The sequence below is a fragment of the Protomyctophum bolini genome (genome assembly GCF_963924005.1).
Source record: "Protomyctophum bolini genome assembly, chromosome: 12".
Classification (NCBI taxonomy): domain Eukaryota; kingdom Metazoa; phylum Chordata; class Actinopteri; order Myctophiformes; family Myctophidae; genus Protomyctophum; species Protomyctophum bolini.
Window position 1 is genome coordinate 34,921,572 of NC_137873.1, and position 15,154 is coordinate 34,936,725.

The window sequence follows — 15,154 nt, forward strand, 5'->3', positions numbered from 1 at the left end:
CTCAGTGAAGGTGCAGCCAGTGAAAGAATGAACTCTGATCTCCACATCATAAAATGAGACCAGAAACACTCCCAAAAACCGTCCTCTCCTTACAGGGAGGACGGGAGTCAGCAAAAGCCTTGTACAGATTTCCATTCCTCAACACTATAGTCCAGTAGCTCAGTGTGTGTTCCCCTTTGCTGTTAATGGACCCACTCAGTTTTCCCCTTTAACCGGAACCTCATAGTAAAACCTCCCTGAGGATTGATTGATTAGATTACTTTATTAGTCATACATGTAAACAATACAGAGTACAGTCAAACACTTCTGTCTAAAAGGATATCACCGGGAAAAGCCATTGCAGTCTTGTTTCCATTCAGGTACTGGATTTTTATTAAACTCTTAATCATGACATGAAAAACAACCACCAAAAAAATTAAAAGACGTGTACAGGTTGGGGGGGAAAAGAAGGGGTTCTTAAAGAGGCAGGGGTAGTCACTTGTCTAAGGGAGGAGGAGGAGCGATCATTTCCTCTCCCTTTGGCCTGCTGAAAGGTGGACTTTCAGGCCTGTGATTGGCATTTTTTGAGGGAAGGGGTCGTCAGGGCATTCCAAACTTGGTCACTTTTTGTTTCTCTTCCCATGCTCCGATTTGCTCAGACCGAACACCTAGTACAGAGAACGCTCCCTGCCTCCCTCACTTATGAACTCCAATTCAACCAAGCTCAGTCAGGCATGGCTGACACATTGACTGGACTAGAAACTCGACCCCGGCCGGTCTCGATTCTAGTTCCACGCATCGTTGCGACGTTGTCACCCTTGAAATGTTGCACTGCTAATTGTAGTGTGAGCAAAGAAGGTGTTGGTGTGAATAATGAGTGTGATTGATGCACATGGAGAATAGGGTGTAAATGCAGACGGGAAGTAGTTGGAAATAAGATATCATGACAGTGTTTGAGCGTCGGTGTCGGGCCATTTAGTCCAGGAGTTTGGCTTACTTGTATGTGGCCCTAGTTCTGGGCCACGTGCCATCCTCGTTCTTCCGTTCAATCTTAAGAAACTCCCATCCATGGCGCAGACGAGCATCCTGCACAGTGCTGCCTGGTTTGTTCAGCTGCTCGTACGTGTTCCACATGCTTATTTTCCACAGCCGCGTCTCCTTCTCTGATGGAATTTCAAAAAGCAACCTCATCTCCTTCTCTATGGTATCTATAGTGTCAGCTCGACTGAATTGACGCGTTACCATATTGTCCCTGTTGTCATTCTCAAACAAGTTTAGTTCCAACAAATAGACCTCCACTTTACAATCAAATACATCTTCAACCACTTTCCTGACAATGGCTCTCTGGCCCTCAACACAACCATACCAGCTGACCAGCTTGTTCCATGCTTCAGTAGGAACTAGGACATAGTCACGCTCATCTACAAGGTGCTTTTTCAGGACTTGGGTCTCATGGTCTGAGAACAGTCCAGAGTTATCAATAGGTCCAGGGTAGAGGCTATGCTGTCCGACACTGTTCAAATCGTCAAATCCTACATAACACCTCCACTGTTTGAACCACCGATAGTATATCAAGTACCATTCGTCGCCTATTCGCAAAGTAGTTTTTAATACTGACTTCATGGTCCGTTTCTGGTTTTCGATTGAAGGTGTCCTCCGCAGCTCAATCTCTTGACTGAGTGTCTTCTCCAGTTGAGTCACAGCTGGTCTCACAGTCGCCGCGTACGAAGACAAATGGACGTTGATGTTTGTCCAGTCCTTGCTGGGTGGAGGGATGTTGGTGGGTGTGATATTCCGGAGGAGGTGGAGCGGGTCTTGAGTGTGTGAGAGCTGCTTCAGTTCAGAGCTTCTCTTCTTTAACTCTGTGATTTCCTGTTCCAGCTCTTTGATGAAGCCATCAGCCTGTTTCTTTGTTGTTTTCTGCTTCTTTTCAATAACGTCAATGACTTCAGCCTGGCTTCGCTCAACACATCTGATCAGAGCCATGAACATTTGCACACTGTCTGCTGTCACTTTGTCTGCATCTTTCTTGCTGAGCTGTACAGTGTGTTTGACCTCCTGAATCTTCACTTGTCTCACCTGGATCATCTGCTGAACTTCAGCCTCCATCTTTCCCAGCTCAGCCTTCTTCCCTTCGTATGCCTCTTTCAGAGATATGATTTGATGTAACTTGTGGTCCGACTCTGTGCAGAACTGACAAACGCACATGTGGTCAGTCTTACAGAAAAGCTCCAGAGGTCTGTCGTGTTTCTTACACAGAATGTCTTCCAGGTTCTTTACAGGGTCGATTAGTTTGTGTCGTTTAAACGCTGTGGCTCTCAGATGAGGCTCCAGGTGAGTCTCGCAGTAGGAGGCCAGGCACACCAGGCAGGACTTCAGGGCCTTCAGCTTTGGCTCAGTACAGGAATCACAGGACACTTCATCTGGTTTAACAGGTTCTTGGTTTGCGTTGGAATGGTTTGTCAGCTTGTGTGTCTTCCTGAACTGATCAGCCAGCTCAGAGAGGACTTTGTTAACAGAGAACTTTAGTCTTTTGCTGAAGGTTTCGTTGCATAGTGGACACTGACACACACTACTGGTGTCCCAGTAATGTGTGATACAGGTGTTGCAGTAGTTGTGTCCACATGGAGTGGTGATTGGATCAGTGAACACATCCAGACAGATAGAACACAGGTACTGCTCTTCAGACAGGAGACTGCTGGCACACGCCATTTCTATACACTGAAAATAAACATGGGGAAAAACATGTAATTATTGAATGCTACTATACTCGGTACTAGTAATGAATCTGATCCTGATCATCATATTAGAATAGAGCTCAAGAATGTTGGCACATGCTGCTGTCATACAAGTTATAAATTCAAGTATTCAGGTATGTAATGCCATTTATATTTTCTTTTCCAACAGGTCAAACCCAAAAGGTAAATATTGATGTAAGACTAAGTATACTTTGTATAAATGACCATGAACTTAAATCAATTTAAAGTGCAAAACCAGTGTAAACACAAAATCGTTTTAGCTTAACTCTTAAGAGTTAAGCTAAAACGATTTTGTGTTTACAAACGGTACCTCTTTTCTGCCTATTATAATAAAATGCACGCGAGTTGCCCAAATGCCCACACACATTAGCAACGTTGTAGGCCTACACTGCACCTATCATAGCCATGTGCTGCATTGCATTGGGCACGGATCCACAATAATACTTTCAAAACACTCCACAAAGTCACTCAAGCTATAAACAAAACATCATGACAAGTTGACAACACATTCAATTATTCATGAGCAGAAATACCAATTGTTATACCTGTACAAGGGGAGAGTGAGACTTGTCAGTAAAGTTAACACTGGAGAAAAAAGTGTTTCCTCTCTGTCAGCAGCTGAAAACGAAACAAACAAGCCCGCTTTCAAATTTCTCTCACTCTTATTGCTCCCTCTGCAGGCGTGACCAATCGATTACCAACAAGTGTCAATAGTAGATTACAGATACATTGATCTCTTTTGTCTCTGTTCTCCTTTTAACCTTTTAATCTCTTTCACGAGACGTGTTTACATTTGATTTATTTAATGTCACTTAAATGCAGTTATGAACTATTTATTTGTTAAATGAAGAATTAAAAAAAATACTAAATTCACTCACTGTGGCTAATTAATAGCATATTGTTTGTGTGTGCATGATGTCCAGGTCCTGCAGGCCCAGTTGGACATCTCAGTTGGACATCTCCTTCCCAAAACAAACTGGTCAGGCTACTACTTGGCCAAACTCCCCGAACCCACCTCACCCCTGCCCAATTTGACAGGCTGGAATGGCACAACAACAGAGTACAGCATCTTGCAATGGGTCTGGTCCACAAGATTCGCTACACCACCATGTCTATGTCTAAATACTCCCTTAATGTCAACGAAGTCTACACTACACCCACAACACCAGAGGGAGTTCAACAAACCATGTGTGCAACCAAGATTGGGCACAAACAAGGGACTAAATTAATTTCGCTCCTATGCCACTCAAATGTGGAACGCCCTACCAACAGCCATTAAGACATGCAAATCCCTTGACTCCTTCAAAACCGCTCTCGAAGGGCACCTACGGACGTCCGTAATTCGAAACTGGCCCCCATAAAATCTGACTCCACCCCACCCACTTTCCCACTTACTGCATATGTTTCTTTTCCCTTTTTACCGCCTTACAAGATTTCCTGTTTTTTATATAGGCTATAGAAGTGTATATTTGTACGTCTCTAAAAGCTCTGATGAATTGAAAATGGTGGATCCTGTTGTAAACAAGTGCAATGCTTTAATCGGTGTGTCGTCCACAGTAACAGTCTTTGTATTGAGTTGTGCTTTCATGTGAAATGTACCCATTCTGCAATCAACCAATCCTGCAGGCTCGGTACAGCAGGGACGTGCAGAGAATGTTAGAGAGGCAGGGGCTGAAATTCCCTAAAAAGGACACTTTTGGCCAAAAATATCAAACAGCGGATCTACAAGCTCTCAATGCTCAACGCTGCAATGTGTTAAGAGCTTGTAGATCAGCTATTTTCGGGGCATGAGTGACCCCACACTCTTTAGCTACTGAAGATGCGGCTTTACGACATGGATTTCTACACGTAAGACAAATTGTTGCGTTCAAGTATAGTTATAGTTATAGTTATAGTTTGGAGAAAAAAAGAGCCTGCAGGACGGCATCAACAGCAGTAACTTCACAGAACAGAGTCACGGCAGCGAGGCCGAGACCATGTGCTTTTTTGATTGATTGAATAGAAATGTAAAAACAGCAATAGGGTACAGTCAAGAAACTCAGTACAAAAGGGATAGCACCAAAATAGTATCTTGTGGTCTTGTTTCCATTTAGGCCCTATGCAATCAATTCATAGACATGACATGAACAACAACAAAATGAAATATCATCACAGGTGAAAAAGTAAAACAAATATGCTGCTGGTCAAGAAGCATCTAAGTGAGAGACTCGGCGAGCTGACCATCACCCTTAGGTCAGCCCTAAAACACTATGCTTCATTTATCTCCATTATTGCCTTTTCCATCAATCAAATAATGGAGAAGTGCGTTGGTTTCTTTTTTGAGATTTGTTATTCTTCATATACCCATGAATAGCTGTGAAAGAAAATTCACATTAGATTTTCTATAATCTAACACATTAATCCCTATTTTATGGCATGAACACATTGTGAAAATAGCAATCTACAAGCTTACAACGCCTTGTAGATCGTGACATGTTTTAAAATGTGTCATAGTAAATCAGTGTCATACTCATGTCATACATATTCTGAAGAAAACTCTCAAGAGACTTGGCATTTGTCTGTATGGACCATATAGACTGTAAAGGTATGGACACATTGACCACTGGTGGTCACGTACACACCCCATACCCAGAAGCAGCATTCTGGACTTCCGGTCGGAGGCGGATGGCCTGAAGAAGTCCATCCACAACCTGGGCTCCGTCGTCAGCACCAGCACCGTGGTGCTGGAGAGCGTGGCGGGCCTGCCCGTCACGTACCGTCACCACCAAGGTCAAGGTTGGTCACTGCATGTACTCCTATGGGTCGCGGTGGCACCCGTCAGTAGGAATGTTGGGCGGGAGTCCCTGTCCTCCCGGTGAGTCGGTAGGATGCATGCAACAGCAGTGATAACAGAAATGTGTGTGGGGAGGAATTAATTGGCATAACGGCTAAATTGGCTACTACCACAAATGACAAGGTACCTGGCTGGCAGTGACTACTAGCTATTTTTGAGTGGTGCAACCACTCCAAGGAACAGCAATGTGCCTATGTCCATCCCTATGTTTAGGGCCGAACAGTATTGCAGCTGTACGTACACACACACACACACACACACACACACACACACACACAAGTTATGCCTGTTCAAAGTGCTTCAAAATGCTTGACACACCAAAAGGGGTTCCCGCCGAAAATTGGTTAATTAATAGGCTCTGTGCATCCAGAAGGTAGTATACCCGTTTCCTGGGTTCATTTCCCCATGGCTTAATTTGATTGGCTCAGCAGCAGATTATGAGATACATCAATTAGGTAAGTGTTTTACATGGGGGAAACAAAACTAAACTAAAATATGAAGGGCGCTTTATGCATTAGGACACCACAAGCACGTGGTTGATTTAAATGAGTCCAACATGCTTTGAAGTAGAATCTGGGCTCATATAGGAGGGGGGGGGGGGGCAGGTCTGATTAAATGAACATCACATATCAAATCACTAAATGTCGAATCAAACTACTTAAAAACAGTCTGGGCCTGGGGTGCACACAAAAGACTAAGTAGATGACATTAAAATGACGCCAGAAGTGTTTTAAAGTGAAATATACACCTTAAGATCAAACGAAATACTTGATTTCTATAAAAATATAGAACTTTAAATCACGTTGATTTCTATGGACCAAACAACCCTCCAAGCCACATTTAAAGTCTTTAACTCACATTTTCTTAAAAGCACAAAAAAAATCAACATTTTACATACCCTGTGAAAGCTTTAAGAGCACTTCTAACAACATGTACTGTAGATGCCCGATTGAATAAACTATTGAAGCCCTGAAGTCTCAACCACAGCAAAACAAAAAGGGAACCTAAATACAGAGAATGATAGATAAAGATATGTTTATTGACACATATCCATCAGTGCGGCCTCCAATGCAATTAAACATGCAATTCCTCCAAGACAAAAATAAGAGTAGATCATAGTTCCAGTGCTTTTTCAACTGAACAAAACATGTATAAAACCATTTTTGATTCTTGTGGAGGTATTTCCATGAGCATTTTGTCTCTCTAATTATGTACACTGTGTGTGGGGGGGGGAGGGGGTTGCATTAACGGGACAATACCACATCACTTTTAAACTTAGAAGAGGGCATCCATTGACAGGCCTTAGCCTACAGGTATACCATCCTGAAACATTTCATGTTGATAATGGACTCTGGAATTTGTATTGACACATCGCAATCCATCCATATCCATGGATAGGTTAGCTATATATATATATATATATATATATATATATATATATATATATATATATATATATATTCAAACCAGAGAGGAAAATTCTGATAAAAACCAAACAAAGGATTTCTTTAAAAAATAAGGTGGAAGAGTTAAGATTTGTCTTGTTTTGGAGATAAACGCAAACAGATATGGCGGTAAAATCATTATCCAAACGTTAAGGCACTAGGTGGGCCAAATGCTACACCTGTTTAGTCTTCTACAAATAATTTACAATTCAAACAGTGCAGTTTTTACATTTGTTAACTTAATGTTTTTCCTTTTGAACCATTTATCTATGAATCAATGTAAGGCAATACATTACAAAAAAAAAAAGAAATGAAAAAAAAAAAACAATACAAGAAAACAAACTTATTACAGAAACAATGTACCCAATGAACACATAAAAACAAACAAAAAAAAATCAATGAAGTTTTTAGGTCTCCTATATGCCATTACAATGGAATTTTCTTATGGCTTGGAGCAATAAAAATAATTATTATAATAAAAATAATGCATAGATTTAAATGATGATCTTCTTGCATGCTCCTCACTCAATACTCAAAATATCTAATACTCATTTCCCAATACTCAGAAGGCCACTGAAGTCCGTCGGATGAAGGCGTCAAAAGTCATTCTTAAACTGGAAACAGAAGTATGCTTGCATTAGTATCTGCTTTTACAGGCGGGGGAAGGGAATACAAAATACGCTTTCATCCTCCCCCCCCCGGGATGCAGCCAGCCACTCAGCGCAGATTAAGCCAATACCTGCACTATACAGTACCTCAGTGTGGACCATGTACAGTACATACATGATACAAGAGTCCCAGCAAAACCCCCTTCATCCATCCTCTTCCATCATGAAGCAACACATGGTGCCACGTGTCCCTCCTTCTTGTTCAGGTCCATAGTTTGGTTACAACGAAGTGAGACATCTTCTGGAGGCTTGAGCTGTACGTGTGTGTGTGTGTGTCTCGGGTTTGGAGGAAGGACGGGAAAGTGGGGGTGAACAGGCCTCAATGTCCCTGATACCTCAGGTCTGACAAGTGTCCCAATTTTCCAGCGCTGGTCTTTTTTTTTGTTTGACTTTTCATAATTAATAGAGAGGGGGGGGGGGGGGGGGGGGGGGGGGGGGAGGAGATTACAGAGTCCAAAAAGATAATCCAATGGGTCAGGCGGTTAGCTGGAAGAAAAAAAGAACAGAGACAGGTGTCCAGTAAAAGCACGCCAAGACCTTTCTCTAACTCGGTTAGTACCCAGACTAAGTTAATGTACGACAGGCAGAGCCACTGCAAACTCCGTTAACACTTCTGCGTCATATTTGATAAGAGGAAATGCCAAACATTCAACGTGGGCCACAACACGCCAACAGCAGGGGTCGAAGAGTGGCTTATATGTGTTAGTCGTTGAAACCCAACAATACTTAAGCGCCAATTATTAGACAAAGTATCCCCCAAAGTGTCAATGGAAAGAACAACCCCCAGGAGCCAAGCAACAACAACAACGCAGCCAAAAGAGCAGTGGCTCGCTTGTTAGAAAACACCCACGGACACGGTTAATAAATAAATACGCAGAGGGTCCAAAAAATCTGAAAGGACGAAAACAAATCTAAAACCTAGACGTTGTCAACAAGTGCTGGATGTGGTGTCTGCTGCTTGGAGGCTGGACTGCGCTCTGCTATAAACACAGGAGATAAACAGACCGTCATATGACTGACTTTGACCACATCCACGTCCACCAGGAGGGACAGAAATAGCTCTTCTGACTGGAGCACACCCTCGCTAACTTGCTTAACCCATTTAGGCCCGACGTCAAAAAAGAAAAAAAATAAGTTTGCTCTGAAAGAATATATATATTCAAATATTTGGGTGCCGCATTTTCACGATTTTTCAAAAATAGCAGATCTAAAGGTGGCCACTCGGCGCGCTACGAGCTTGTAGATCTGCTATTTTTCAATAGCTAAAGTATAACATAATGCCTAGTTAAAACACCAAAAGGGGTTCCTGCCCAAAATGGATTTAAAAAAATAGTACATCTCAGTGACTCAAGTGCACGCCGTGCTACTGTCTTCCTATAATGACATTTTGTTTGCAACTAGAACAAAATGAGAAAATGTATAAAACCTGTGATCTAAAGCATTGTTTCCTCAAACATTGTTATGGGTCCCCTTAGGTGTCGTTTCCTACATTTGGTTTTCAATTATTATCATTTCTAAACATAATCCAAAACTAGTGAAAATAGCCGATCTACAATAGCCGATCTACAAGAAAGATCTTATTATAGAACAAATTGGTACTTATCCACACTTTTCCTGGGCTGTGTGTGCTCCAGTTCCTGTCGATTTGATCCAATGAAAGCCAATGAAACTGGTCAGATGACCAATGATATCCAATGAAATCAACAGGAACTGGAGCACACACAGCCCAGGAAAAGTGTGGATAGGAGGTGGGCAAGGTCACATCGCGTGACCTTGTAGATCTGCTATTTTCACTAGTTTGGGTCCCCGGGGGGGGCGAATATCTATCTAATTTCAGTTTTGGGTCACGGGCTGAAACATTTTTGGAAGCACTGGGTCTAAAAAAGAGAAACAGAAACAGAGCGTTGAGGTTTTACCTTGGCTTTCCGGTGATGCTTTTGGGGTTCTTGCGGAAGGACTGGTTGGCTCCGGAGCGAGTGGACATGGTGCGCGGCGAGGCCCTGGAGAAGGTGGAGGGAGGCGTCTTGGGGATCTTCTTGCCCAGGTGGCCGATCCATTTCTTCTGCTCGTCTTGGGTCAGGGCCAACAGGAGCATGTCTCGGGCAGAGGTCACGTCGTAGTTTACTGCCAAAGACAAAACTCTTTAAACCCATGACCTCACACACAGTCACCTTGGGTTTCACACCCTGTGCCAAGTATAAGCGGTGCCTGTACTGCTACTGTTTGATGTGACTGGGTGCTGGCTGGTATTCAGGACTGGTGATGCGTTTGGTTCCGACGTACTAACAGTGCATGAGTCAGACACCCTAACCAATACCCCCGTCACGGGTTAGCTTTAACCTGCCGCGCATGGCGGGAGCCACGGGTGAGTTTTAACCCGTCTACGGGTTAGTTGTAAGCGGCCATGCAGGTTCGGGAGCGACGGGTGTTGTCGGACTAATGCCTGTCGGACTGCTAGTTAAGCAATATTAAACGAGATGGGGTGGTGTAACCCTTATATTCAGGCGGTGCTGCTAGTCTATTTGATATGCGGGCGCTGGTATTCACTGTGGTACCACTACATTATTTTGTGTGTGGGCACTGTTATTCAGTGTGTGTGTGTGTGTGTGTGTGTGTGTGTGTGTGTGTGTGATGCACTGTCTCTCGTTTGTGTTAATTAGTTAATTAGTGTAATTGAGTTGCAATCATGCTGCAGCTGTTCATGCCGTGCTGATACATACATAGGGACAGACAAGCACACGTGGTCAAATGTAGAGTGGCTGGCACGGGTAAACAAAACATTAAACTATGCTCCGTCAATCAAGTACAGTAACAGTAAAAACCCCAGTTCATTATTAATGGTTTTGTTTATCAATAGAATGTTAACAGGTTTGTGTTTCTGCAATGAATGATTAGTTACCAACAATGCAATTAAGGACAGGTATTTTTTGATAGCTCTGAATTGTGGCACGGAGCATTAGGGCCGATTCATACTCCTATTTTACCGCCGTTTCGGCGCTGTAGTGCCGAAATGATTTCGGCTCGTCAGAAATGTTCAGTAGCACCGAAGAGCCGAACCGACTTTTATTCGGCTCTAGGAGTATGAATCGAACCTTAGTCCGACATGGGCTCGAACATGCGCTGCTCCCGTGCTCCCGGTTACGGTTATGGTTAGGATTCGAGGTGGCTTGTCGTTTGTCGGACCAATGACTAGTCTGAACTAAGTACTGCACCCTCCCTCGTAAGCTCGCCATTCCTATAGACCACACGGCTGCCACCCACCAAAGCCCCTGCATGGTGTCACGTTTTACCTTTGCAAGGGGCGATAACGTCCTCCTTCTTGTCAAGGTGGTCCTTGTGGCACTTGACATGGCAGCGGCGACACTCCAGGGCGGGCGGCGGCTTGAAGACGTGCCACAGCGGCTTGGCGCAGGCGTCGCAGTTGGAGGGGAAGTGATACAGCGTGGGGATGAACTCGTGGCCCTTGTGGGGGAGGCAGTTGGTCTTGTCTCCCTGGGGGACCGTCTCCATGTCCACCTCCTTCCTGCACTCGCCCTCGTTGGCGTAAAGAATCTGGACGTCGTGGACAGAGAGTGAGACTTAAAACCCATTTTGACCGGAGATCAGATTCTAAAAAAAATGTCTTCTACATCCTGACAGTTTTCTGGAAAAAGCTTATGTTTCTATGTCAGTCGTTCTTCGATTTTTCAAAAAATAGCAGATCTGTAAGCTTGTATCTGCTATTTTTCAATAGCTAAAGCATAACACAATGCTAACACCAAAAGGGGCTCCCGCCCGAAAAATGGGTTAAGAGAGTTCCAGGGGGTCCCCCAGCTAAATGATAATAATTAGGAACCCTTATGAGTCTGTAACTCAGAGAGTGTACAAATGGAACCGTACATTTACTTTGATTTTACAATATACATTGGGGCATTTTTCGATAGAAATGCCATTAAATGAGGGACCTTAGCCTAATTCAGGTCAAAAGCGTGTTCCTTTTGAAATTAAAAATGGCTGAAAAGCACTGCTAGAGCCGCAAACACCTTCTCTTATGGGGTCCTTGGCATACATTTTCATATGGGGGAGGGGGGGGGGGTCGGCAGGCTAATGAGTATCATTTAGGGGGTCCTTGACATGAAAAGGTTTGGGAACCAGTGAACTACAGTTACCTGGAATATCCTTGGAATCTCCTCCGTCTCAGCCCGGTACACGTCTCCCTGTGTAACTGCTCTCACATGGAACAGCTTGCTGTAATGCACCACAAACCATTAGCAATGAAGTGTCCGTAACACCACACTAAATGCTGACAAACTCCCTCTGAACAGTCTGACAAACAAGTAGTAAGTTGGCACACGAAAGGGCAAACTTGACGGTTTATATCCTTCAGGGGCCTTTCAAACGTGAAGCGATATAACGCGCCTATAGTTTATTTTCAATGAGATCTGCGTTTTTTTGCACGGTGCGAAGTCGCGGTGCGACAACGCAAGCGTATTTACGCGAGCGCAGTCCCGTGAATTTGTTGCGCGTGTGCTCGTTACGTGAACGCGCAACAACGTGTGCGTTCCTCGCTTCCCGTTTGAAAAGGCCCTTTATTTAGTGTTACAACAACAATGTCCTCTACAAGGAAATAATGTTTTCTAAAGTCAAAAGAGAACCAGAACAGAATAATAAAAAGGATACTTACTCAATATCTAGTACCATAGATGGGTTGGACTGTTCTTTATCTTGTTCATCGTTGTAGAACAGAATCTTCTTGCTGCTCACCACCACATACTACAGGCATCAAAAAGACAATGAAGGTGTTGGCCTCAAAGGGCTGTGGCAGCATATTTCAACAAAGCAGTTCATAATTATGAAGGTTAATGGAGGAAACTTCACGTACCTGCTTCTTCCAGCCGTATCGCTTGATATTAGTACGATTAGGAATGGACAGCCAGCCCTCCAGTCTCGATTCTAGAAAATGCAAAGAGGAAGTAAATACCAAAGTATTCTGCGTTGACACTGTAGGGGAGGGGAAAAAAACGCCATGCAGTGATTTCAATTCAAACTTAACTGCGATATATACGACAACGATTCAAAGTGACAAAGGTTGCAAAGGTTTCAAAACAAACAGGTGAACTCAGACACAAGAGTTCTGCAAGGGTTTCACTTTAATATAACTGAACTGGGAGTAAGTGACAAGAATTAATGTACGATATCCCATGCCGTTACTTCACACTCCCAATGCATGAGAACACATACAAACATGGGTTAAGAAATTGTTCTTAGCATGTTAGAGCCGTTGCAGGACGTTTTCTGTATTTTTGTGTGTGTGTGTGAAAAGGATTCAGTCTAAATACATTTTCATTCACTTCTTGTCAGTTCACCACAAGCCTGGTCACCAACTTCCTCACTGAAAACAGAACCGATATCCTCAGTGATGTGTACTATCGGCTGGTCTATCTTGGTAATTATGTTAAAGTGATACCAACTGAAAGTGCAGAAGCATGCCTTTGGCACAACGAAAGCTACAGGGGGGATAGTGAACTAAGAGGGGGAGCTTGAGTGCCAACATGACTTTGTGAAGGAGTTTCTTGTCTCCACAGAGCACTATACTTCTACATCTGAGGTGAACATGCCACTTGCCAACAAAATAATAGGTGTTTTAACTAGTATTTGAAGCACACAGAACTGGAAAAAGAAAAAAAAAGAAAAAAAGGGTGTGTTCAGTTTCCAGACACGTTTTGAAAGGTGCTGAGAGTGATCTCTGGTGTGTTCTAGTCTGAGAGCCTCATTGGGGCTATACACTCAAACAATTACGAAAGATAATTTCTCTCCCCCACTCAAGACAGTGCTTCTTTCAAGCACCCCTGATACAAGAGAATGTCGCACCCCTGATACAAGAGAATGGAAAAATAACACAAGAAGGCCACAAGACACGAGCATATACAACGGCAGCAACAGCAAGTGCAGGCCAAGAGGCACAAAGGCAGGCACCTACACTCCAAAAGTTACTCACAGAGGGGAAAGAATAGAAGTTACAAAGACAAGAGGAGCAAGGAGAACCAACTGGACATGGAGGAGGGAGGGAAATAAGAGATGAGAGAAGTGATTTAACAACAGACAAGACACCAGTAATCAATGAGTTACAGAGCACCTGGGACAAGAGTATAGTTCGCTTCGCGAGCAATTCAATCAAGTCTGTTTTAACTTGTTTGGAGTTACACGAGGACAATTCAAATAGTGCCACGCCATGGTTGGAAAAACTTACTAAAGCAAATTGAATTTCACACGCTTTCCTGCGATTGTCAAGACTTTGACCCATTTCAAAATTAAAAAAACAATAATAATCTTCTAAATCCTCCAGTTTAAAAAAAATACCAGACCTACTGTAGATCTGCTATTTTTCCAATAGCTAAATTGTAACATAATGTTTAAAACACCAAAAGGGGTTCCCCGCCCAAAAATGGGTTAAAGGCCCTCATTGCGTTCTCCTATGTGGCAAACCCACACCTGGTACTCCAAAAGCATGTCAACGCAAAATGTATATATAAAAAAAAAACACCATTTGATCTACCGGTAGGTCTGGTGACCTACCAACATTGCTAAATAAAATAAAATGCACGCAAGGTGCCTAGCACTAGTCGTCAATACCTGATCCACAATATAAGTAGCATCTAAAGTACTTTAATAACTGAGAAAACAGCAGAGTACGTGACTGCAGTCGATGATTTTAGCATTTAAAGTGCAACTGTTAATGCCAATAAAAAATAAATTTCCTAATGTGTACACTGTGCTTCTGTCGACATCATTTAACCCACAGCAAAACGTTACTGCCTTTCTTTTGGATACAGATATACCATTCTCCAGTTCAAAATAAAACCTTGAGAGACAACGGCTGCTCTGTTGCTCCTTGTGTGTGTGTGTGTGTGTGTGTGTGTGTGTGTGTGTGTGTGTGTGTGTGTGTGTGTGTGTGTGTGTGTGTGTGTGTGTGTGTGGTGTAGTTCAGGGTGGGTAGCTATCCATTTTTATTCGTATGCACACAAAGATATTCTTGGAACCTAGCATGAACCATGAACCACTTCACCAAACACTTGAAACCAATAAGAGTAGAATGGAGAGCTGTGGTGAAACTACTGGTGCGTTTATACATTCAACTAGAGGACGCCGGAGGAGAAATTCTGCTCACTTTTGGAAGTTCAGAGTGCATGCAATGTCCTAGCTGTCGGAGCATCATGGCTGAAGACAAGAGAAGGTAAAACACGATGGTTGTGGATTGTTTAGTGAACGAATAAACAAAGTGTCCCCTACATCAGTGGTTCCCAACCTTTTTATACCGAAGTACCACCTCAGGAAATATCTGTCTCTCCAAGTACCACCATAATAACTGACGCCAAGCTCTCACAAAACTCTTGTCTAATCGCTAAATCAGCACACCTGATGATATTTCTAAATGCGATTAATCCGTTCTTGTGTTAGGTGTGCCGTCATGCTCATTTTTAGCACGGCTGG

General features: G+C 43.2%; 2 protein-coding genes across 5 annotated transcripts in view; both read right to left on the bottom strand.

Annotated features, from left to right (window-relative positions):
• Positions 1-972: 972 nt before the first annotated feature.
• On the bottom strand, positions 973-2,691 carry LOC308326240 (uncharacterized protein; the record flags this gene model as incomplete). The annotated part of the gene is made up of 1 exon (XM_080779048.1): positions 973-2,691. The coding sequence occupies one exon, from the start codon at positions 2,689-2,691 to the stop codon at positions 973-975; it is 1,719 nt and encodes a 572-aa protein (XP_080635174.1).
• A 3,896-nt stretch (positions 2,692-6,587) lies between these two features.
• The window catches only part of rock1 (Rho-associated, coiled-coil containing protein kinase 1), a 61,187-nt gene continuing 52,620 nt past the window's right edge, over positions 6,588-15,154 (bottom strand). For 2 of the 4 annotated variants that reach the window (XM_080778107.1, XM_080778106.1), the window contains 6 exons: positions 12,546-12,664; positions 12,348-12,436; positions 11,833-11,911; positions 10,975-11,236; positions 9,601-9,808; positions 6,588-8,664 (listed from right to left, as the gene is read on the bottom strand). In XM_080778107.1, coding sequence (XP_080634233.1) covers positions 8,613-8,664; positions 9,601-9,808; positions 10,975-11,236; positions 11,833-11,911; positions 12,348-12,436; positions 12,546-12,664 — 809 coding nt within the window. In that variant the 3' untranslated portion in view covers positions 6,588-8,612. The remainder of the gene's footprint in view (positions 8,665-9,600; positions 9,809-10,974; positions 11,237-11,832; positions 11,912-12,347; positions 12,437-12,545; positions 12,665-15,154) is intronic. The other 2 variants (XM_080778108.1, XM_080778109.1) reach the window with 2 other exon arrangements.